Source organism: Camelus dromedarius, chromosome 26 (assembly GCF_036321535.1).
Source record: "Camelus dromedarius isolate mCamDro1 chromosome 26, mCamDro1.pat, whole genome shotgun sequence".
NCBI lineage: Eukaryota > Metazoa > Chordata > Mammalia > Artiodactyla > Camelidae > Camelus > Camelus dromedarius.
This window is the reverse complement of record NC_087461.1, coordinates 16347093-16372853: the sequence shown is the minus strand read 5'-3', so window position 1 is coordinate 16372853 and position 25761 is coordinate 16347093. Positions and strand designations below refer to the sequence as shown.

Here is a 25761-nt window from a genome sequence, read left to right as displayed (position 1 = left end):
TCCCTAGTGGACTGAAAGCCACTTGGAAGATAAGTGTATGGCTAATTCATCTTTCACTCACTTTGCCTTGCAAAGAACATGATATAAAGGAAGATTTCAATAAATCTTGATTTAACAGGAGTAAACATCACTAAGCTCAGGTTCAGATAGTTATCATTTGACTGTGAACTGGGCATCCACATAGAGATGTCTGGAAAGAAGTCAGAAATAGCAATTAAATCTTCTTAAGTAAAGGAAAGGCCTTGCACGGAATCCTATACTTCAAGAAAATATTATAGTTGTCTGCAGGATTATCAAAAATGCAAGAGGTCACTTAAATTTTCCGGTGTTATTCCAGTGTCAAGAAATTTTATTCAACATATTTTCAATTTTCCCTGAGTTTTACATCTTTAATAAGATTCATAAAAGTTTTTTTTTTTAAACCTACTTCAAGTCCATTATTGGAGTGGTACCACTTGGTTCATTATTAAAATAAAATAATGTTTGGACATTTGAAATGTGAGGCCATTTAGCAGGTACTGAATTTTATGAGTTCTTAGATAATACTCATGTTGTAGATACTCTCAGAAAGAAGGATCTTAGCTAAGAAAATTTTGCTACAGATTCTGTGACTGGTTTCCTATCCATTTAATCCTCTCCGTGAGGATTTGACTATAATCTATAACCTTTAGAAAGTAATTTAGGGCAACAGTTCGCAGTTACACAGGAAACAGAATTAAGATATCAGCCCCCTCCAACCTGCAGGCACTGCAGAAGCTATAGTTCAGGTAAAACATTCTCTCTAAATGATATCTTGCCACATCACCTCCCCAAATTGAGATATTTGCAAAGTACTTTCCTATATTGCAAGGCAGTTATTTACTTCATTTCCTTCTTCTCCAGAAGCTCAGAGTAATTAAAATGGTATTTCCTATTTATTTCTGAAAAGACCCTGAGACTTTTGTTTCTGGCCATTTGGGAATTAATACTCTGAATCCATTATGACAAACTACAACATAAAAAAAAACACACACACATTTGATTAAGCACAAAAAGTTTATTTTTTGAAATGTGTTGCTAATCCAAAAAGGAAGTGTGGGAAAATCCCCAAAAGTAAGAAGTAATGATGATGATGATAAGCTAAATGAAGCGCAATAAAGAGAGCAGAACCTAACCACGGGAAGGAAAATGGAACTGAAACCATTAAGCAGCGAATCGGCATGTGTACGTAACACACACCTCTTACTTAACTGAGTAATAAACTGAATTCAATTCCAGCTGCAGCCAGTCCCCCCAAGTACTTTCGGAAGTCAGTTTACAATAGTTCCTTGCTCCGAGTACTGCGCTTGTAGATTTTCTTCCCATTTTGTTGAACAGGAGACAGCTGTTCCTAGGATTCCCCTTTAATTAAAGGAAATTACTTCCTTTCAACACTTCAGAAAGTAAGTTTTATTTTGTGGATTTGGGATCCTGAAAAATACCAAATACTTAGTAAAACTGGGGGACTGTAGGTTATTCACAAACATGAACTCTGTAGCTGCTGGCATTCCATGGATCCTATCCCAATCAGCTCTACTCAGAATTAAAATCACGGCAAACCCCAAGCCTGCCTGCCAGCCTGAACCGGGTGACAGCTGAAACACTCCTTTCTGTGCAGCAGAAAGGTGGCAAACGGCGGCGGCTGAGCCAGAGAAACTGCAACCTGCCCCCAGGCTGAGGGGCCAGGGACGCCCCTGCCAGCCAGCAGCGACTCAAGAAAGCGAAAGGACTTCGGAAAAGCGATGACAGAAGACGGGCTCACCCAGGGAAACTCCGCGACTCGCAAGCGCACCCCGCTCCCCCCGCCGCCCCGCGATCCGGAGGCGGGAAGCTCGCCCGCCGAAAGTGAAACCGAGGAAGCGCCACGTCGGAGGCGGGGGTGACATCAGCCCGCCGACGTCCGGCGCCGTCCTTCCGGGGTAAGCGGCGGAGGCGGGGCGGAGGCGGGCTTGGGACTGGCTGAGGCTCCGGTGGGTAGGTGGGCTCAGACCGAGGGGACTACGGGTCGGCGTTGGGCTCAGTGGGCTCGAACAAAGGACGCTCGGGCAGGGACGCGGCGCGGCGCCTCCTGACGGGTAGCTGGGCGGCCGGCCGCGGCTTCCCGGCCAGCCAGTGCCCTCCCCGCGCGGTCCCAGTCGGCTTCTCCTCGGATCCCCGCGGCCAGCGCCGCGGTGCGGGGCCCGGCGCAGCGGCACCTGCTGCTGAGGGACCCCGCGGCCCGCCCGGGCGCTCGTGATGGGGCTGATCTTCGCCAAACTGTGGAGCCTCTTCTGTAACCAAGGTAAGAAGGATGGAGCTGCCCAACGGCTGGCACCGGAGGAAGTGGGTCCGGCCGCCGAAGGGGACAGCTCAGGAGGCAGGGCTGTTGTGGACACTAGCCTTCTGAGACGCAGAGAAGTGAGTTAGTCAGTCAAGAGGGTTGGGTAAAAACTCAGTATTTTAGGCTGGGAGTAGATGCTGGAGAGACGTGATGACGGGGAGAAATGGAGAGTCAGAAAAGGGGCATTTGGTCTCCAAAGAGCCAAACCAAGAATTTGGGGATTTTAGTGAAGGAAAGCGGAAAGCACCTAATGATACCCGGAGGCACTTGGAGGGCCTTTTCCGTCTCTCGTTAAGCATCCTAAGTGTCCTGCCCGAGGATAAATGTCTATCCCTAAACCTATCAACTTTTTAAAACTAGTGCTTTGTTTTCTGCCTTGCTCTTCAAGCCCGTGCGCCTTCACGTTCTCTTGTTTCGCCTGCTCACCAGGACTCGGGAATATGTTGTCCTGTAGAGGTTCACGGGTTTCCTGGAAATCTTCATTGCAAACCGATTATTCCTCTCTTCAGTGCTGGAAAACTGAATGCTTTTGGTTCCATGTACTATGTTGCTTGTCCATAACTAGTCTAGAACTGGTTCTGAGACATCTAAAACTTGCAAGACCAAAGGGCCAAGAAGTTGTAAAACCTGTTCTGAGTCAGAGTGAATCAGATGTGATGCCTTCTGAAGAGAGAAAATTTACCCATACAAAAAGGGCCAGCAATAGGTAAAGTTTTAGGCATTCTTTTAACAGAATGTTTTCTCAGTAATTGAAGCCAGTTTAAAAACTCAACTAGTTTCATTTTGCATTTAATGCCCAGGCCTAAAAAAAGGCAGTGTTTTATGGCCAATTTGTTACTGCTAATATGGTGGGGGGGTTTTTCCCGGACTTATAAGTCATGAAGAGAATGAAATGGCTTTAGCTCACTTGTGCCGTAGATTGATAAGAATACTAAAATAGCCTTTTTTCAAGGTTAATAAAGATAGACACACACACATATATTGCCTGCCTTCCTTCCCTGACCACTCTTACCACCCTGACACGCAGTCTCTCTGTCTTTACCATTTTTCTGAGTAACAGTTATCCCTGTCATCGTATAAGCTTATTTGTTTACTTGTCTTTTTCTTTCAATAGAAACTCACTGAGGCATGAACTTTGCCTTACTACCTGTTGTAGCCCCAATACAAAATACTCAATTTTTTGTTTTGTTTCTCAACATAAAAATTTTGTGTTGAAGTAACATAGACATTCTTTAAAAAAAAAAAAGCTATATAATGTTAAACTGAAAATGATATATATTAGTCAAATCTCTTTAATGCCTTACCCTTTTTTCCCTAGTATATACTTTGATATTTCTGGATAATGTGCATATATGGAAATTTTAAACAGTATAATTTGTCTTTTTTAAAAATTGATAAGATCAACTATTATATTTATTTCAGGTGTACTAATTATTTCTTATAGCAGAACAGAAAATACTTTGGCCCTTTTCCCTTATCACCCCTATATAGTATTTTGGCTTAATCCATACTCTGTCTTTTCATTATTGTCACTATAAAGTTTAGTTACTGCTGTGCTGCAGTGTTCCCCTTTTTCCTACACCTTTTTTCCCCTAGAGTAACTAATATTTCATTGCCTTAATTTTCTTTGTATGTTTGGTTAACTCATTTCATGCTATACAGAAGCTCTCCTACAAGTTTGTCCACACACCTCCCTGCCTGGTCAGTGTTCCATCCTGCTCCAAATTGGACCTGTGTCCCTCTCTGTGCCTGGTACACAGCTGTTCTGGACATGTCCTTGCTATCCTTCTAGGAATTTCCCTTCCTTTTCTGTTTGATTAGAACTTATGTTTTTCTTGCTTTACTCTTTGATGAAGCACATGCTTCAGACATTTCCTGCAAAGGTTTCCAAAGTGATCATTTTTCTGCAGTTTCAAATACTGAAGATGTTTTGGTCTGTCTTCACTTTTAATTTATAATTGGGCTAGATATAGAATTCTGAGTTGGGAAAATGTTTCTTTCAGAATTTGAAGATGTTGTCGTTGTCCTCCAGCTTCTAGTATTGTTAAGACCAGTATTTTGTGATTTTTTTTTCTTAGTCTTTCTAGTAGATTTTAGAATGTTTCATTTATCCTTGGCGTTTTTAAATTTGAAAGAGTTGTGCCCTGTTATGTAATGTTTTGATTCATTGTGCTAGGCCTTCTGCACCTTTTTAACACAAAGTTGCATTTTTTTCCATTCTAGGAATTTTTTTTTTTCTTTTTTACTATTTAGGATTTCTACTTTCCTGAGAATCTTGTTGGTCATATGGTACTAAATTGATTGTCAGATATTCTTTTCCATTTTACTTTCACTTTTTTTAAAAAAAATAAGTTTCTGGGATATTTCCTTTGTCTTCCAAATCTTTTGAATATTTGGTTCACCTATCTTATTTTTAATTTTTAAATGCTTTTTCTTATTTGCTGTTTTTTTTTAAAATTCTTGTGGCATTGCTTCATAGTGCTATGTCTTTTAAGTGTCTTAAGTTTTTTTTTTTTTTTTTTTCCCCTTCTGTTTCTATTTTTATATTAGCTCTTCACTGGAAACTTTCCTCATAGATCTGTTGGAAATAATTCTGTTGCATGAAAATATACTATGGTTTGTTTCTTCGTTTGCATCATAATAGGTTGTAGTAAGTGAAACTGTTAGATTTTCCAAAGTGATTATACCATTTTTGTACTTCGACCAGCAACATTTGACATTTCTAATTGTTCCACATCTCTACCAACATGTGGTGTTGCCAGTATCCTAATGTCAGTCAGTCTGTTGGGTGTGCAGTGGTACCTCACTTTGCTTTCACTTTGCGTTTCTTTGATGACTTTTGGATGTTAAACACTTCTTCATGTGCTAATTGGCCATTTGTGTATCTTCTTTTGCAGCATGTGCAAATCCTTTCCCCATTTTTTTGTTTTGGATTTTTTTGTTTGTTTTTTGGTCAAAAAGCTATTTATATTTATTTATGTATTCTGGAATGGAGTCTTTTATAAGCTGCATTTTGTGAATATCCCCCTTTTTCTCTACCATGGCTTCCCTATTCAGTGTCTTTTTTTTATTATTATTACTCATTTTTTTAATGGGGATTTTTGCTGAATGGAGTTTTTTGTTTGTTTATTTTTTAACATTTTTGAATGAAGATTTTTTTATTTTGGTGAAGATTTAGCTTTTATGCTTAGGCCCATGAGCCATCTAAAATTATTTTGGGGGTTATGTGGGTAGGGGTTGTGATTTATTAATTTTTTAGAAGAATATCTGCTTGTCCCAGTATAATTTGCTAAAGGTTTTTCTTTCCCAGTGGATTACTTTGGAGTCTGTTGAAACTCAAATGATTTAAAAAAAACTTTTATTGACGTATAGTCAGTTTACAATGTTTTATCAATTTCTGGTGTACAGCATAATATTCTAGTTAGACATATATGTACATATATTCCTTTTTATTTTTTCATTATAGATTATGACAAGATATTGAATATACTTCCCCGTGCTATTAAGTAGAGACTTGTGTATGTATTTTATATGTTGTAGACAGTATCCGCAAATCTGGAACTCCCAATTTATCCCTTCCCACCCACATCCTGCCCTGGTAACCATAAGTTTGTTTTCTCTGAGTCTGTTTCTGTTTTGTAAATAAGTTCATTTGTGTCCTTGATTTTTATCTCTAGACTTTGTCTTCTCTTGCAATGACTTCAGGTACATTTTGGAAGTAGTTTCTCCCAATTTTGTTAATCTTTTCAAAGAAGAGATTTTTTCCTCTATTGTCTCTTCCTAATTCCTGTTGTTTATTTACTTCCTTCTGCTTACTTTTGGTTTACTTTACTCCCCTCTTCCCATCTTCTTAAGGGTTGGGTGTGTGGCATTGTTTTTGCTTCTTTTTCCTTTCATCTGTAAACATCTTAAAGCTGTAACTGTTCTGTTAATTATTGCTTTAGCTTTATTCCACAGGTTTTAATATATTTCATTTAGTTTGAAACATTAAAAAATTTGATTTCTTCTTTGACCTATGGAATCTTTACAAGTGTTGTTACAGTTTCCAAATATTTGTTTTTGTGATGCAGGGAAAAGTATGTGGGGTGTGAGGAGGGTCCTCGGTTGAGCCCTTGGGACCTGCCTGCCCGGCCGGGGGGGGGGGGGGTGGGGGGGGGTGGGGAGTGGGGGGGTTCTTGGCTTCAAGCAGGAAAGAATTAAAGAGCGAGCCACAGTTGAGTAAAGATAGATTTGTTTAGAGAGATACATACTGCATAGAGTGTAGGCTGTTCACCAAGAGAAAGGCCACAAGGTGTGTGGGTTGGGTGCTTAGGTTAAAGTAAGAGTAGGTACGCACTCCCTAGACAGTGCGGGCCATCTCTGAAGAGGAGGGAGCCAGAGGGGGCCACAAGGTGCCCTGTTGCCAGTTTTTATGGGCTCCTTAGCTTCATAAGTTAACTGGCTGGAGGACCATCCTAACTACCCTGGGGAAGGGTCTGGGATTCCTGGGAATTTGGCCACTGCCCACTCTTTGACCTTTTACAATTAGCCTTGGAGCTGTCTTGGCGCCTGTGGGCATGTTATTCGTGTTATTCATGCTGATATATTACAGTGAGGATATAATGAAGCTCAAGGTCTACTAGAAGCCAAACCTCCCACCATCTTGAGACTCAAGGCCTAATGGGAATTGAACTTATGCCATTTTGGTGTTAATTGCTGTCATTCCTTGAATGGCTGTGCCCTGCCCTCTTCCCTCCTGTCTCAGTCAGAAGCATGCTCTGTAAGCTTTCCTTTTTTTTTTTTTTTTTTTTTTTACAAATTTATTGGGACTTTAATAGTTCATCAAAATAGTCTGTTTGGTATATGTACCATTTGCACTTGAACATGTATTCTGTATGCAATGTTCTATAAATGTTTGTTTAAGGTGTTAATTTTGTTTATATATTTTATATCTTAATGTGTATCTCTTCTAGAGAGCATATGTTGGGATCTTGTTTATTTTATCTAGGGTGAAATTCTCTTTTAATTGGAATGTTGACCCAATTTATTGATGTGGTTGGATTTATGATATGGTTAGATGTTAAGGAATGTTGTTTTATCATTTGTTTTCTGTTTGTCCCATTTCTGTTTTATTTTGTTATTACTCTATTCCTCTTTTCCCACTTTCTTTTGGGTTAACTTTTTTTTTTTTTGAAGAATTCTATTTTATTTTTTGCCTTTTTTTAAAATTCCATTTTGCATCATTTTGATGGTCCTTCTAGGCAACATACATTCTTACCTTTTTGCAGTCTAAGGCTACTAGGGGTTAATAATGTAACGCTTGGAAGTTTTAAGAATCTTTAAACTATATATGGAGTTGTACTCTCCCCTCTTCTAGTCCTTTATACAGGTTACATGTTTGTATTGTGTCTATGTGTGTTGTAAGTTGCACAATACAGTGTTATAATTTTTGCCGTAGACAATCACGTTCTTTAAAGAGAGTAAATTTTTCTTATATTTACCCACGTTACTATTTTTCATGTTTTGAATTTCCATCTTGTATAATTGCCCTTCAAGCTGAAAAACTACCATTTTTATAGTGTGGTTTTATCTGAAAACGTCTATTTTGCCTTTATTCCTGAAGTATATCTTTGCTGAAAATAGCAGCTTCCCCCCCTCCCCAACTTCACAGGCCTGTAATTTCTATATCTATAAAATCTGCCAAGTGGGCCAGGTCAGTAGTTCTGTGCATTTTTGGAGACCTGGGTTCCTCAGACTTGCTGTATAGGTGGTGCCTTTGTTGATGAAGAGGTGGAGGTGGGAGGGAAGGAGCAGAGCTCAAGTTCTGTGGTCTGTTCCAAGCCATGATATTTTATGATTCTATAATAAGTATAATATAGGGCAGGATTACTTGTTTTTTGGTTTTTAAAATAGCTTTTCTCTTTCTTCCTTTCTTTCCTTCTCTTTCTTTCTCTCTCCCTTTCTTTTTCTCTCTCCCTCTCCCTCTCAAGAGGCTGACTTGCTTGGCACCTCCTCATTGCTGTCTAGGCCTTCAGGTCTCAGACTGTAGCGTCATCTCAGACATTTTACTGCCTACCCCCTTGCAATAATGCAAACTGATTTTCTGTATGTGCGATATTCCAGTTTGGAGTCCGTGGTTTTGTCAGAGGGCATTTCTGTTTGTTTAGTTAGAGTCATTCACATACTCTGTTATGTATAGCTTGTTCTCATCACATGACAGTCTTAGCGCAGACATCATGTATCTAGAAGGTAGCAATCCCTATTGCATGATATTTTGGGGAATTTCTTATATCTTAAAAGTTGGTCGTTTCATCACACATTTTAACAATATCCAATTTTCACGTGATTAAATAAATGTTAACGTATTATTTCACAGTAACACTGTGAAGTATTTAACTGCCAGTTAACTGCCAGCATTTAGTGCTTCTCTAATACTTTTCACATGTTAGTCTATATACATTATTTGGTATTCTGTACTAAAATTTCAAAATGAGTGTAGTTAAAAAAGGGGTCAGTAAGGGGATAAACTTTTTTTCTTTGATTTTTTTCTTTCACTTAATTTTTAAAAATTCCTTTTTCATCATTTTTCTTTCTTCTTTTTGGTGGGGGGAAGGTAATTAGGTTTGTTTATTTTTAGAGGAGGTACTGGGGATTGAACCCAGGACCTCCTACATGCTAAGCATGTGCTCTACCACTGAGCTATACCCTCCCCCTTCATCATTTTTCTTGATAGCCATTTTACCCGTATTTGTCTACACGTGTGGTTACTGATTTTCTTTTGAAGCTTCATCCTGTATAATCTTTATTCCTTGCTTACAAAAATATATGAGCCAGCTTTTAAGGAAATCCAGGAGAATAAACACCACAGCCAAGCCTGTAGAGAAACTTCTGTGCAAACACTTGGTCAAAATTAAACAAAAGCTCTGTGATTGGACCTTTTCCTTCATTTAATATAAACAAACATGCTTTGTGTCTGGCTCTGGAGGTGCATCCATGAGTAACACTGGAAATACTCTTCTCAGACCTTTGCTGGGAGGAGAGGTGCAGCTTGGTCTCCGGGAAGAGATTTCTAGTGAAATAAGATGTCCAAAGTGACCACGTGAGAACTTGTCTGTGAATTATGGCCCCTTTTTTTCACTGATGCGTATTGACACTTTAGGGTAGGAATATCAGCTAATACTTGATGAGGTGTATAGTCAGAATTTTGACATTCTTCAGAGGTTAACAAGAGCAGCAGGGTTCTGCTGTGAAATGTGTCAGAACATTCACCACAAATCAGCTGGTTGTGTGAAGGTTTATGTGACTTCCTTACATACCCTGTTGAGGTTCACTGGTCACTTTCTGAGCATTCTGCCCTGGGGAGGAGGAATCTTCAAAATATTCTGTATAGGTAGGTTCAAATCTAGAAAAGAATGTGTCTGGACTGTTCTAAGGAGGTTTCAGAACATCTCCCACTTAACAGACTAATTAGACAGGCATTAAAAATCCTTAAGAATGAAGTGGCTTGTTTTTAGTGCACAGCAGCAGAACGGAGGAGGGAACTGAAGAGATTTCTTGTTTTTATTTTCTTTTGTAATTGCTTATTTATCCATAAATTAATGGAAGGAATGAAAACTGGTTGAAATTACGTGCCTGTTATTGACAGGGAAAACTTCAGTTTTATGCTTTCAGTTGGATTTTTTTTTTTTTTAAGTGAAAAAAAAATCTTGGTACATGTAAGGGAAAACATCCAGGTGTTTGGATTTAAAAACTTGATAAAAAGCTAATTTGATTGGTAGAGGGCAAACAGGTGTGTAAAACATTTTATTCCTTTGTACTTAACATTTTAAGTCCTTAATGTCTTGGCTTTTCCTCCCAAACTCAGTATAAGTGATGCAATCCTCTTGTGCTTCTCTATCTCCCACATTCTTTTATTTATAAGAGATGGAAAAGAATATCATACTAGATTGTCTCACTTAAGGCAGGTAGCCTTGACATCATAAAGCTCTCTTTCCATATATTAATCCAGGCATAAATATCCAGTGAATGATTCTCATTAGAGAGCTAACTAATAATCATTGTTGAAAGCACATAATTGAAGTATGCAGCAGTGTTAAGTGTTTATGGTTTGCTTTCTCTTTGTAGAACACAAAGTAATCATAGTGGGACTGGATAACGCAGGGAAAACCACCATTCTTTATCAATTGTAAGTATGTGGGTTTAATTAAGGTTTTTGTTATTTTAGTTATTGGAGCTAATTTTGTATAATTAGAATGAGATACCATTATAATGGGAAAACTTAAGACACGTGGTTTTGTCTTCTACCAGACACAAAATTTATTAAAAAGTGAATAGGGTAAACTGTTGTTATGTTTGCTACAGCCTTCAAAAACATGTCTTTTTCCAGCCTTGAAAGAAAGAATTAATATTAAACTAAAACTAAGTGAAGCACACATTCTTGTGCTGGAATGAAGAGATAAAGTGCATTTCACTTAGGTCTTCCCACTCTGAGGTGCATGTGGCTAGACAGATACCTATCTAGGAAGTTACTGCTACTCTGCTGCCTAATAGCTCTGGAATTTTTAAACATTTCCAGACTTGGCAATTCACCAGAAATGAAGATCGCCCCTGAAAATAACTGCTTTAGCAGCTTGCAGTAGGAAGAGGCTTGAGCCTTTTAGAGAAACACTTTAATACTTTAAGGAAATTTTAACAGGCCATCAATCCCCTTGTCAGATGACCTCCCATTATCTTTGGTTCCAAAGAAATGATCCTTGTTAAGCAATGGAAATGAATCTGTGTCCCTACGTTGTAACGAATAGTTACTAAATGCCGCGCACCATTGTGTGGCTCTTAACCTCTCCGCGCCGCATCTTAAGTGTAGCAGCTGAGAGTTCTTTCACGTAAGCAGTTCTTATGTATTTTCAGCTATTTTGCTAAAAAGCTACCAACTTCTGGCTTGTTGTTTCAGAGTTTAATAACCACTTTTTTTTTTTTAACATTCATTCATTGGCCGTGATGTATTTTAATATGACTTAACCTTTAGACATCACATCACATTTCAGAAACCTGCCATCACTGTTGAAGTAATTTTGCCCATAGCTTCAAAATATATATGTACATATATATAAAACCCAAGAGAGAGTTATAAGCTTTTTCCACCAGAGTATTGATGTGTTATAGGTAAATATGTATTTGTTGAATTAATTAATTAGTGTAGCTTCACTGGTGATTCTGATAATACATGTGATAGGAGCATCAGCATTCCAATCCGTACATTTTCATTTGCCCAAGGTCTTTTTAAGACTGCAGTTTTGGTTAATAGGCATGCACTAATTTTTATGCCTCAGCTGGGTCTGTTTTCTCACATAAAAAGTCTTCAGAATTATAGACAGCCTACTGTGCAACGGTGACTACTTTGCAAGTTGATGACAGTCACCTGGAAACCTTCTCTTTCAGGATGGGGCATTGGTTCTGCTCTAGCTGGTAACAGGGCACGGGGGCTACTGGAATTTTGGCCACAGAAGTGCAACTTGGCTACACAGTTGCCTCCTATCCAGATCAAGCCTGTAGTTTACTCCATTGAAAGAACGAAAAAAACAGCCTTCCTTCGGGATTTGTTCTCTGTCTAGGTGTTTGCACAAATGTTCTCCAGGGTTCCATTTCTGTTGCTAGTGATTACCATCACTGATGCAAGTAAGGAAGGTTGATTCATATAAAAGTACAGGGAAAATGTGCTTCAGGTTCTCGGGATTGACAAGAGCTTTTATGGTGTCTGTCTTTTAACAGCTTAATGAACGAAGTGGTTCATACATCTCCAACCATAGGAAGCAATGTTGAAGAAATAGTCGTGAAGAACACTCATTTTCTCATGTGGGATATTGGTGGTCAGGAGTCCCTGCGGTCATCGTGGAACACGTATTACACAAACACCGAGGTACGCTACAGTTACTTCTGAATTTGAGTGAAAACAGCCAAGGGGTAAACCCAGAGAACAGACTGGACATAAGGCATAGTGACATCTGCCTTTCAATAAGATTCTCTTTTGTAAGGAATGTGAGGTCCTCAAGTAGAAGAGAAGGGCAGGCGGGAGGAGTAACGGGGGCTGTCGTCAGTGGAGTGCTTCCTGTAGTCAGGCTCGCTCTCGGCGGCCCCTCAGGGTGATACTGTTGGAGCTCCATTGTTGGAGAAATCGGACAGTAGAATAAACTATGTAACCTTTCCCAGCTTTATAAGAGGCCCTGGTTAGGGGAGGAATAAAATATTATAAGTGTAATTTAATACAGGATTTTTAAGTAATATGAAACTGAGCATTCACAATTTTGGGAGTATGATGTTTTAATTGAAAAGCAAATGGATATGCAGGCCAGCCCCTCCCAGTGTTCTCTTGTCATTTATTTTATTTTCCCAGTTCACAGTCAACCTGGACAACAAATCTGGAATATCTTCTACTTTTGTTTTTATTTCTTAGAGGCAGGTTTTTTTGTTTGTTTGTTTTAAACTGTGCAGTGTGATTGAGAGAGGTTTGTCCCTAGGAATACTAATGCACATTTGGGTCTATAATTTTTCTTTGTGAAGAGGTACACAAAATTAATTATTTTTTCTAAATGGAAGCCTCTTAAAACTTGAGTGTTTTTTGAGGGGTGGGAGTGCAGAGGAGGTGGACTACTGATGCAAGGAATTTTGAGTGAATAAATTGCCTTTTAAAAAAGACCCATGTATTCCTCTAGGTTTATATTGTAATAGCATATGTGTGTGTGCATATATAGTCCAGTGCAGTGTACGAGTGGTCACACCAAGATAGCGTGTCATAGATGTTCAGCAGATGTGGGAGCACTTTTTTTTTTTTAATTTGCAGGGAAGATAAGTTGGGAAGCTAATATTTATGGTTATAGGTTAGCTTAATATATCTTTCTGCAGTAAAATAACATTCCAAAATAAAAATTTGTTAGAGAGAAGGAAAGAACAACATTGCAGCATAGCTGTTGGAATGTTTTCAAAGCAGGCAGTTAGCTCCAAGTGTGAAAAGGACATTTATCTTTGGTGAATAGGTAGAAGTTGGTTCTGGCTGATCCACGTATATTTATAGCATTACTAAGTGGTAGTTTTTGAAATTGCTGGAACTTTAGAAGACTTTGCATGGATCCAGAAAGAGGTACATTATTACTGATGCCATTTGCATGAAATGTTCTTTAAATAAACCATTTCTACAAAAGTATAGAAATTACTACAAAGAACCTTTGGCCTCTGATGTAAGCCCACCAGCATAGCACAAGGCGCTGGCAGTTAGACTCTTGTAGGGCTCTCATCTGTGTGGTGTCTCTCCCATCGCCTTGTTCACCCTTGTCTTGCTTCTTCAATTCTTTACATGGAGGGACCATTCAAAAGCTGAAATGTCTCCATTTTAATACAGCGAGTCAAAGTTGTTGATTAATTCCTGACGCCTTCCTCTTATTAATTTATAGTTACCTCCCCATAAGAAAGTTTGCCGTGTTTCTTACATTTATCCTTTCTATTTTCTTATCTTTTATCATTCTCAGCCCTTTCTCAGTTTATAGTCAGGTTCCTATAGTTGTCTCTTTCCCTAATTTTAAAGCCATCTAATAATCTGATTCTACCCTTCCTGTCTCGATTTCTTTTACATCACTTCTCTTCTGTAACTCTTCAAACCACTTCATCTCACTTCTTAGTTTTTTCTTCTGCATAAGATGTTCCATTTAGGGGCCCTTTCTCACTTTATCTTCTTATTTTTCTTATCAAAGATACATTATTTTTAATGTATTACCTTCACCTTTTTTCATGCACACCGTTACCAATAGCTTTCTTCTATTCTCCTTGCACTCTTTAATTTCACCTGCATCTTTAGTATGTTATTAACACCCAAGTATATTTCTACTTAGCACATTTTTCTTGCCCTTTTATTGTTGATATTGTCATGTAAAAATGTCTTATTTGTTAGTTTTTTTTTTAATGTGTTTCTTTTTTTTCTTTGAAACCAGCCTCTTTCTAAGAGGCAGGAGACTGTCTTAAACATAATTATCGATTGCTTGAATGAATACAGAGTACTTTTAAATTTTAGTGAAAGTTACTTAAATTACTGTGACTTTCTTTTTAAAAACTACTTTTTATTACCTGCATTTTAAAATAAATCTTAGTACATATTAGGGTATGTTATACATTCAAGCATCACCATTTGAAAATAAACTTGGGCATGGTTTTTATTTGTTGAATTATGAGTTATTTTTCTTATTAACATTTGGATTTTGCTGCTTGATGTGATTCAGTATAAAGTAAGCTCCTGATGATGAAAACGCAGTAGGCCATTTTATAGTGATGATGATGCCATCACAGAAAGTACTTCTAGCACTTAGAGTAGTTTTGCAGAGCACCTCACATCCCCTTCAATTTCTTTTCTTTTTTTTTTTTTTTTTCACTTCTAGTTCATCATTCTTGTGGTCGATAGCATTGACAGAGAACGACTAGCTATTACAAAAGAAGAATTATACAGAATGTTGGCTCATGAGGTAAATTTTGAAAGTAAACATAAAATAAATGGAGTAAGGTATCCATATACAGGTTTTGCTTTTTTACAATGATTAATGTCCTCTGCTGTCAGTTATTTTATTGTTAACAATGTTTCATATATTAAATTGATGAAAGCTTTGAAGTCAGAAATTTTAGTGCTTTATTAAACTTAATAAAGCCTACCACATTAATTTGGAGATTAATACCATTATTGAAAATATTTTTCAAACTACTTAGCCATACCTTAAAAAGTCTGATAAATTGAGGCAAGAAAGAGGAAAATTTAAGTGTTTTTCCCTCTAGAGTTTATTAAAGCTGAAAATTCCTTAGTGAATAACTTGGGATCATTTTTTGAAATAGTTCTTATATACAAAGGACTTAGATAATAAAATACATTCATGTACCCACAAGTCAACATAAGATACTAAATCTTAGACCTCTCCAATCTGATTTCCTTCCCTTGTCTTCAGAGAATTCTAAAAGAATTCTCCCATCCTAAAGGTAGTGATCATTACTCCTGTGTGTATTTTTATATTTTTATTATACTTTTATAATTTTATTAGTTTTTTTTATATACCTATCAGTTCTATAGAATAGAATATTCCATGTTGATAAAACAACTTTATATGGTGGTATTGTGTGTGTATTTGTGTGTGTGTAATCTTTCTGTAACTTGGTTTAGGGTTTTTTTTGCACAACACTGTGATTTATCTATGTTAGTACATACAGCTTTAGTTCATTCCTTTTAACAACTACATAGTATTCCACTGTATGAATATACCACATTTGATCTATTCTATTAATGAGCATTTACGTTATTTCTAATATTTTGGTAGTATAAACAGTGCTGCAGTGAGCATTAATCAGTGAGCTTAGGTTATACAAAGATTAGTAAGTATTGCCCAACCCCTCCTCTAGTACAGTCCTTTAAATTTTGGAGAAATTCTGTAGTAGTTGGCAGTGTGTACTGTATTTGCCCATTGGAATATTGCTCATATAGTTATAAGTCATTATTTCAGATTCAGGTTTACTTTTAGTTTGACGCATTTGGTGCAGCAATAGAAAAATAATTTTTAATTATCTAGCTTATGTAAGTTTATCTGTCTTTGTTAGAGTGAATCATTAAGTCATGGTGATTTGAGGTCATTTATATTTATTTCAATCAAACTTTTAAATTGTAGTACCTGATCATTTTAAAGTAGAGAGGTTTCATTATAATTGTTCAGTAGGGCGTGTTTTTACCCTCCTGCTTCATTAGTTTATTTGAATTGTAATAGTTCAGATATTAGAAATATTTCATGTTGATTGCAGGATTTACAGAAGGCTGCCGTCCTTATCTTTGCCAATAAACAGGATATGAAAGGGTGTATGACAGCAGCCGAAATCTCTAAATACCTCACCCTGAGTTCAATTAAGGACCACCCCTGGCACATTCAGTCCTGCTGTGCTTTAACAGGAGAAGGGTAAGTGCTCATCACTCTGAGGGGAGGTTTGGCTCCTTTCTAATTCTTTCAGCTTTTGGGGGGCCAGCATGTTTTCTTTGAATTCTGTCCCATTTTTGTTCTTAATTAAAGGTGGCTTTCATTGTGTTTAGGCTTACAAGGTTGGAATAATTATAGTCAATTACTATTGTTAAATTAGAATTCACCAAAGTTGACAAATTTTTGTAACTTTTAATATAAATAGAATGTTTTACCAAAAAAGGGCAAGAACAAACTTCTGAATTAAGTTTTCACAATCCAGGTTTTTAGTCATTGTTCATGTCTTACTTTTATCATTTACTAACTGGGAGAAGACCGTACTGTTGCCTGAACTAAAAAGGAAGCCTCAAAGAAATGTCATATTTTCTGCAGGGGCCTAATTAAGCATGAGCTCCCAGCTTTCCACAAGACGTCTCCTTTATTATCAGGAGTCATTTTGGGAGGCATACTTCCAAACAACAAACTTTTGAAATAAATGCCATTCCAATATATTTTTCTTTCCTTGCAAATTTGAGTTTGGACATAGTAGGCTAGGGAGAACCCAGTGGGTTATATATGGGCTACCCACTTTATTTCCAGGAACTTATTTATCCTCAGATCCAGCTGACCTTCTCATTTCTCTTACTAGAAAAAGTTTGTAATATATCTACATGTAGACTTTTTTGACCTGTACTTTTAAGACTAGGCTGTAAGCACTCTATTCTTTAGCATTCAGGAGGGTAAGGTGAAGTTTCTGCTGTCTTCCTATAGTGGTTTCAGTTTTGGTTCATCTTAAAGTCGGGGGAAGGGGGGTCTAGTTACAATCTTAATGGCGAAACTGCCAGAGCTGTATCTTTAGGTGAGACTAAAGCAATTTCCCACATTACTTAACTGATTAGGGTCATTTTGTTGGTGTGAATTTTCCACTTAAAAAAGGCTATTTAGTATAATATTAGTTGAATGTTGTCACTCCAGTGTGTGAATAATTATTGTAGTACCAACTTTTGAGTAAGACTTAAAAATAAGTATGCATTCAATTTTCAAGTATAAAGTTTTTCATTTTGAAACTCCTTTTGTCTTTTGTCTCAGGTTATGCCAAGGTCTAGAGTGGATGACGTCCCGGATTGGTGTGAGATAACTTTTTGGCTTGAAAGAGATCTACTCTATTTATTCTGTGACATGAACATTTTTGCCTAGTACCTTTGGCTGCTGAGGAAGCAGCATGTTTAATTTATAACAACACAAACCTCTATGAGCAACACTTGAATCAAGTGCAGCTGAACTGGAACAGAAAAGATTTTTTTCTTAACTTTTTTTTAATGCACTAATCTTCAATTGGATGAACATAATGTATACCTGTTTTCAGCAACAGAATTCCTCTGACTGCTTATTCTAATTATTCAACAACTGCCTTGTAAGAAATGTTTGTCACATGTTTAATGTTTTCTGGATTGTAATAACTTTCATAACCAATTTCTTTCATTTCTTGGCCACCCCATCCCCCCACCAGGTAATTACTGGTTTGACAGAGTAGTGGTGGAAATCATCAGATACTGCTTGCAGACTTACCCAGCACTAAAAACACTGGCTCCCTCTCTAAGCCACTTATCTTTTGGACAGAACTTATTATAGAGAAAGAAATCTGCCTAGAAGATGTATGTAAGGACAATGAAACATCACGAAAACTGCCTTTAAGTGAGTTAACTTCCCCCATATTACAAGTCATGGAGTAATTTTAAGTTGCTGTTAGCATGGAAATTAAGTAGCGTATTTATCTAAAATTAAGTTCACTTTTCTGCCTACAACACAGGATCGGTTTTGGTCAAAACTAATCAAGGTAAAATATTTATTTCAAAGGCCAACTTTGATGGTAAATATTCTGAATAAATGTAATATTTTAAGCACGTCACATTATTCAGTGCGTACGTAACTGTCGGAGGTTATGAGCACATACCAGCACTAAAAGTAAAACAAGGCACTGGGAATATATTTTACTATCAGTTACAAACAACCTTGTTCCATTTGCAGTGGGCACCACATCTGCTTTGGATAGTAACTAAAGCAGAAGTATGAACAGTTCATTTTATTTCTTAATGTTGGAAATTGTGTCTGTAATAGCATTTCTACCACCAGCAGTATATTACTTAAAAAACAATATGGCTTTCCTTAAATATGTTTGAGGTTGTAGTGTGATTGGCTTACGTGTCTGCCATTTGTCATGTTCTAAATCTTTTGCTGGATTATATGGAAACAGCTGAATTTCATCATAGCTTTGAGAATTTTACTGTAATTCTTAAGGTTAATATACTAATATACTAAGGTTAATTCTTAAGGTTAAAAAATAGTTAATGAAAAACTCATAATCTATCAAAAGTGTGTTTATTGGGTAACATTAAAACATTTTCAAGGCAGTTGTCTAATACAAACAGTAATTGAGCAGTGCACACCTAAAGAGGGGGGACCAGTATTGTGATTTTGATCCTCTTTATTTCAAATGTGTGATTTTGCCATGATGAAAGGGATAAAACACATATGTAGAAAATAATTAATACCTTATTTTTGCAGTACTTTTCCTTCATTTGGGTCAAAAACAGGATTCAGTGTTCATAAGAATATCAATACCTATTCAAAAGTGAAAAATTTTTTTGTTGAAGTTGGTTTCAGTTTTGCTGTTTTCAGTTATACTTGATTTATTATATTTAGTCTAATTAGTTGGGTGTGGGAGCATTTTTCTGATTTCTATTCGGTGGTAGCATACCCTAGAACTGAAAAATGATCAGAAGAAAGCTTTCTGGGCTTTGGGAACTTTTTATTCATTAACCTTGTTTTGAACCTTTTTCTGTGTGATTCTATACCAGGTAGAGGATACATTTTGTTTTTAATGTAACCTATAGTCAAGAACATGAGAGAAAAGCAGACATAATATGGATGCTCTGTGGTGTGTATGTGGTGGTGGGGATAGGAGGAATTATGAAAGCACCATTTACCTAAAGCACACTTTGCCAGAACTTCTATCTTGGTTGTAGAGTTTAGCCATGAATACTGAAGATAATTCTCTTTAATTCTGTCCTGAGAAAAAGCATTATTTAATACTCCTGTATGTGTTCTTAACTATAAAGTTTGTATCTAATGAAAATGGCTGGTTCAATTCTTTCATCAAGTTACATTTTTTTTGGTTTTTTGTTTTTACCACATCAGCATTATATTGAAAGTGTTATTTTGTCAAACTACTAGTATAGACTCGGGTTTTCTATTTAATTTTGAACATACAATTTATTTTCTAAATCCTTTTTAAAGGGTACTTGGTTGGTTTTGGATTAGAAATGATTTATGTTAGCTGTGTGTTAAAGATGAAATCAGCATTCAGCTAGGTTTTGTGCCAACAGTTGGGAACAGTTCAATTAGGAAATTCACGTAAGCCTTTTTTAAGTGTGAAGTTCTCATTAGACGTTTCCTCTTACAGTAATAGGAAAACTGATTACCCTTTACTCCAAGAGAATGTTTTGACCCAAGCACATACCTAACACTAAAGCATTGATTCTGACATTCATTGAAAGTCAACCAACTATAAGATAATTGTCTGATTAAAAATGTAAATTTGTCATTAGTGCCTTCATTCGTATTTTGAGATAAGTTCTCAATTTTGTATTATACCTGTTCTTTAGAATCAGATCAGCAGCTAATTAATGAAACAGTTCAAATTTCACCCTACCCATCAGTCCATCAGTTGCCTAGCCAAGTTTCTAGTCAGTGGTGAAAAGCAGGGGACCCACCCACGTTACTTTTGAGAGATTATTCTACATTTTGTTTTTAATTTGAGGATGAAGAAACTAAATTCTAATGTTCTTTTGTATAACTGAAATGTAACTGCTACCCTTGTAAGTTCACATGTGGCATTTTTCTTCATTTTGAGGATGTTGCATTCTTCATATTTAAACCTGTCTTTCTTATTGAAGCCCATTTAAGAGCTCTTTTAGAATTAACAAGCCCTTTTATATGGGAACATACTAAGTATTTTGTATTGCTAGTGTAATTTAATTTCTTAAAATCTGAAATAATATACCTATAATCTAATAACTGATGGTTAAATACATAATTTTTGCTTTTAGTTTCTGTTAGTATGCTTAAAGGTATATTTTTATTCTATATGCATTAGAGGAATGATAACAGATTGAAATTTCATTGTTAAAAATCATTTTTAAATGGGCACCACTCCTGTAGCCATTTTGATTACACATAAATTAACTTTCATTATCTATAGCATAAAGAAAATAATTATTTTCCTATAGAAACTGAGTGATATAGGCAGTTCTGTTAACTATTCTCTGAAGACTTATGGGGAATCACAAAGCAAAGGAAATTTTGAAACAATAAAAGCTTTATTTTTTGAAAAATCTTTTTGATGTAGTATCTTAGGACAAATTGTAAATGGAATTGTCTCTGACTAGCATTCTTAATTCTTAACTATGTAAACAATATCAGTAGAAGAAAATGTACTGATATTATGCCTAGAATAGATGAATTCCATTGACATTTGTCTTTGAAGACCACTTTCTGAGTCTAACTTTTCATCTGTGGCTTTGGATCCAAAACATTTCATATCTAGTGCAATTCTAAAGGATCTTCTGTATTTTGTTGGGGTAAAGTCACTCGAAGATACAGCATGACTTATATCTAGTAGAATATTGTGTGTTGTGCTCGCTGTCTGAAGAAGTGAGTTTGAATCTTAATTTAGCCATTACCTGCTTGACCTTAGACAATTACTGTTGTTCATGACCTTCCTACTGTTTTTCCCTGTACCAAGGAACTTTAACTAGAGCACCAACATGGTTTTGTTTTTTGTTTTTTGGGTTTTTTGTTTTTTTTTTTGGTTTGGTTTGGTTTGGTTTTTAAATCCTGAATCTTTATACCCTATTAGAAACTGAAAAAGTAAAACAAAAACTAGGGAAAGACATGTAATATGAAATTAAATGTATTCTTTTCTATTATTTGATTCCCAGCCCACTATCATGTCATTTAGTGTATGAATACAGTCAAATAAAACTATCAGCTAGTCACTGTAACTCCACTTAAATTGAGCTATAATTTAATGACAGTGCAAAAGAGAAAGTAAGCCATATTGCTAAGGGGATAATATTAAGCTGCTTATAAAACACCAGTGTGTGTTGAGAATACTCTCTTCTAGAAAGTATCTTGCTTGATTTCCTGGCTTTTTCTAATTGAATGGAAATGGTTAAGTTTGTTCAGTTTTTTGGCTTTAGAGACGACCCCAAACTTCAGTTCTGTTTGACTTCCCAGTATTGAAAGGCTAGTATACAGCCAGGATGTCAATGTTTTACAAATGTCTGTATAAATCTGAAGGTAGTTATATTCAGGGTTAGTTTTTTCAGTACTGTCTCATCCTTATTAATTTATGCTTACTGTGAAGACTGAAATCTAAAAGTCAACTTCCCAAAAAGGTTTTTTTTCCCCCAAAAAAGTATTTTTTAACAGTTCCAGGTGACCAGAGCTACACAGAGGACCAATTAAAAAAACAAATTTTTTTTTCAGCTACTTCATTTTAAAGTTAGAGTAGAAAAAAAGACACTTTCACAGATGTAAAGTCAGTTTTAAATGTATATAGTCTAGTGCAATGTATAAGAAATGTTAACTTGAAGATTTAGAGGCATACCTCAAAACAAAAAACTTGATAGTAAAGATGACCATGAGGTAAAAAAATCTTCAGTAGAATATTTGAATAAAAACAATGAATTGTGCCCATTCAAGGCACTTAAGATTACTAGAAAATTCAGTCTTATTGTAGAACCAGATGACCTATGTTATTTTCAACGTGGCCAAAGAACTGAAGACTGATTAGGTTTCTAGAATTTGGGGGTGTTAGTCACAGAGAGGCACCTTTTGCATTGTTCTAAAACCAATAATCTACTTTTTCTCATAGACATGGGTAAATAAAATGTGCTGTTTATATTTTTTGGAATAGAAAAGTTCTAGCAGAATGGAAATGTTCTCTTTCATGAACTTTAGTTAAAACGTTACCTCATTTTTCAGTTCATAAGGTGCTTTACTCCAGTTTTTGAAATGTAGCACCATCCCATAAAAACCCCCTTCACCTAAACTATTAGTAATATGCAAAATTCCCAACTAAGGGATAGCGTTCCTTGGAGATTTTGTTCTCTTTTACTCGTTTACCACCAGCAGGGCTAATGTGGTGCAGCTGATCCACGTACTGTCTTCATTAGCACAAGGGCAAGCGCTCAGTCAACAGTTAATTAAAATCAAATAAGGGAAAGGAAAAACCCTAAAATTTGATTGATTGATTTATACTGTGAATCTATTGCCATCAGTGTTGGTAAGATATCAAATGACTATCAGTTGACGCTGGTTATGTACAATTTGTTTGCATATTTTGGCCCTATTCATAAGCAACTGTAATCATTTTAATCTTCTTGCATTTTCCTTCAGGAAATTCAGGGACTCTGCAGTCCCTGTTTGGTTCTCTTGGAGTAAACTGTTCAGTGTAGTTACGAAAACTTCATTTTTAATTTTTAAAATGTTTAGCTGCTATCTCATTAAAAGTGTGAAATAAAATGATGGTTATGACTTTTTTCCAATTATGTAATAGTTATAAACCTTACCCTGTTCATCTATTGTACAGAGCATGGTTTAAAAAACTAAAACTAAAACTAAAAGCAGTTACAGCTTTGCTCTTGGCATTTGTTCTAATCAGAATATAATGATTATAATCACACATCACCATTGTAACATAAATTGGTGCTTTAGAGCATTAAAGGAGAAACAGCAGGCCCTGTATATTTCTCTCCTCAGAATGTAAAACTACATTAAAGTGTCTGTATTTATATGTATGTTCATTTCTTAAGGTTTAAATACAAACTGTTGTTAATCCATCAAGCTACAGGCTTTCTGCAAATGCTGTAACAGTATCTTAGCTAATGAGCTTGGTCAAATGAAGATGGTATTAAAGCCAGAATTATGAATTGGATCTCTCTGGGGGCCCCCAGTATTGTACAGAGGAAAAAAAATTTCTTTCGTACCATGAACTGTGCTTCTTAATCCCACTCAAGCAACTGAGATGTGTGCTACTGGTCCAATATATAAAGCATTAATAAAACCCTAAGAGCAAACAAATTACTTAATGCATTCACATCATTGCTTCTTGAAAACGGTTCAAAGTGTGTTCTTCTAATGGTGGGGTTGTTGAAAAGACATGATTTAAATTTTTAATAGCTTTATTACTGTCATGAAATGCTTCTATATGTTAAACTTACGTTGCTGGTACTCATGATTTTTTATTTCTGCAATTGTGCTGTAATGAGTTGCTCGCATGCCTACTTACCCAAGTGAAAGGATGCTGTTTGCTCTGGAATGTTCATTTTTTAGACAGGTTTTGTCTCATTTGCAATCATGGTGCAATACAGTGTAACATTCATTTGTTTTCAGTCAACAGTTTTATTTTTGTCATAATAAATAATTACTTTTCCAATACGATGTGGGCCTAGTGGTTTTGTTTGTTTGTTTGTTTGTTTGTTTTTAAGATAAAATTTGTTTTAACAGTCTTGTTACAAGTGATAAAAACCTCTAAGCTAACAGAGAGGAATTTTATTATTGAGTGAGGTGGTAGGCATTCATGGAGCCCAAGGTCGGGGACACCACTGGATTTCTGGAACAGCCTGGGAGTGAGACCCAGGAATGCTGAGGAGAAACGAGGACCTCATCTTTCTCCTACTTATCTCTTCTTTCTCAGTCTCCTACTAGATTGTTATTTTCTGTTCCCTAGTCCTATGGCAGATAATGTCCAGGTTTACTAGCTCCTTTGTACAAGGGAGAAGTCAGGTTATCATAGGCTTTGAGCCACAATTCCATGTTCCCCAGGTGGCTGTTCATTTGCCCACATTGGATCAGTTACTCTTTCTGGTCCAAATACCTGTGGCCTAGCAGAAGGTACACCTGCCAGAGGGGGAGAAGCCTGAATGGCAGGAAGGCTATTCTTTTAGGTGTGTATGTTACAATGGAATATATACGGCCTTTGTCCCCTGGTCCTCAAGCCCTTGGAATTTCCTGAATGATAGGAGTGTCTTGTGTTATTCATAAGGTACCCCGTTTGACCTTATGCTAATGAGGTAACAGGGTGGGGCCCCTAGGCAGCCTCAGGATGAGGCTGGTGACCTGAAAGACCAAGTGATTGGAGGGTTGGAGCTTTCAGCCCACCCACCAACCTCTGGGAAGGGAAAGTGGGGCAGGGTACCATTGTTTAAGCTCTGGACACCCTTGAACAACGTTTGATGAGCTTCTGGGTTGGCGAATGTATCCATGTGCTGGGAAGGTGGTGCACCCCGTTTCCATGGGGGCCCTTCTGGACCTTGCCCTGTGTTACCTCTCACCTGCTGTTCTGCATCCTTTACAATAAACTGGAAAATGTAAGTTAGTGTTTCTCTGTGCTCTGTAAGACACCCTAGCAAATGAATCAAACACAAGGAGGGAATTATGGGAACCTTCAATCTATATCCAGTTGGAAGCACGGGTATCAATCTGAACTCTGGATTGGCCTGTGAAGGGAGGAAGGGGATGCTGACCATCTGTGGGACTGAGCCTTTAACCTGTGGGATCTGATGCTATATCCAAGTAATTAGTATCAAAGTTGAGTTAAGTTGTAGGACACTCTGCCAGCGTCTGCTGAGAACTGGAGAACTGTTTAGTGGTGTTGGAAAAGAACACACTGGAGTATGTACTCCACTGAGAGATAGTCGGGATAATCTACACATTGTAGTTAAGTTGTACTCTTACTTAGAAAGCTGAGAATTAATCTGACTTGTGTGGGATAAGCAATTTTCATTATATTCGTTAGATTCCTCTGAGGTAGTGATTTTAAACTCCTTTTCCCCCCAAATCTCTTTAAGAATGTGATGAAAGAGATAGACGTTGAAAAATTACACATATGTACAAAGTTCAAGTTTTGTATAGAGGGTTAGGAAATTCAAGTATCTCAATATAAGAGTTCTGCTATGCTAAAGGACTTCAGTGGCTGAACATTCCAATTTCTGAGAAATCTTCATACCCAAATAAGATTTCATCCTGCCTATTTTTTTTTTGACAGCTTTATGTAGTTATAGCTAACACATAATTAAACTGTACATGTTTAAAGTGTACAAATTGAAAAGCCTCGTTGTGTATACACCTATGAAACAAACCATCAATCTAATTTTCCTAGTGTCCTTTGTAATTCCTGCCTTCAGTTCCACTGTCGACCTCCCGATGTCCACTGAGTTGCTTTCTGTGGCTGGATTTTACTTGCATAGAGTTGTATACAATCAGCACAGCTATTTTGAGATTTATTCATTTCATTGTATCAGTGGTTCATTCCTTTCTGTTGCTGAGTGGCATTCCATTGTATAGATCTATCAGTTTGTTTAGGTGCTCCCTGCTAGCATAGCTTTGGGTAGTTTCCAGTTTCTAGCTACTACA

The 25761-nt window shown here is 36.7% G+C and overlaps 1 protein-coding gene across 5 annotated transcripts; it reads left to right on the top strand.

Annotated features, from left to right (window-relative positions):
- Positions 1 to 1805: 1805 nt before the first annotated feature.
- On the top strand, positions 1806 to 23787 carry LOC105105196 (ADP-ribosylation factor-like protein 5B). Of its 5 annotated transcripts, none has more exons than XM_064479423.1 (6): positions 1806 to 1937; positions 10442 to 10502; positions 12086 to 12233; positions 14737 to 14820; positions 16133 to 16284; positions 17371 to 23787. In XM_064479423.1, the coding sequence occupies exons 3-6, from the start codon at positions 12090 to 12092 to the stop codon at positions 17417 to 17419; spliced, it is 429 nt and encodes a 142-aa protein (XP_064335493.1). In that variant the 5' UTR covers positions 1806 to 1937; positions 10442 to 10502; positions 12086 to 12089; the 3' UTR covers positions 17420 to 23787. The 5 variants fall into 5 exon arrangements, with proteins under 5 accessions (XP_064335493.1, XP_064335490.1, XP_064335489.1 ...); XM_064479420.1 differs by lacking the exon at positions 1806 to 1937 and adding an exon at positions 1948 to 2299 and having other exon boundaries at positions 16175 to 16284; XM_064479419.1 differs by lacking the exon at positions 1806 to 1937 and adding an exon at positions 1948 to 2299.
- The last annotated feature ends 1974 nt before the right edge of the window (positions 23788 to 25761 follow it).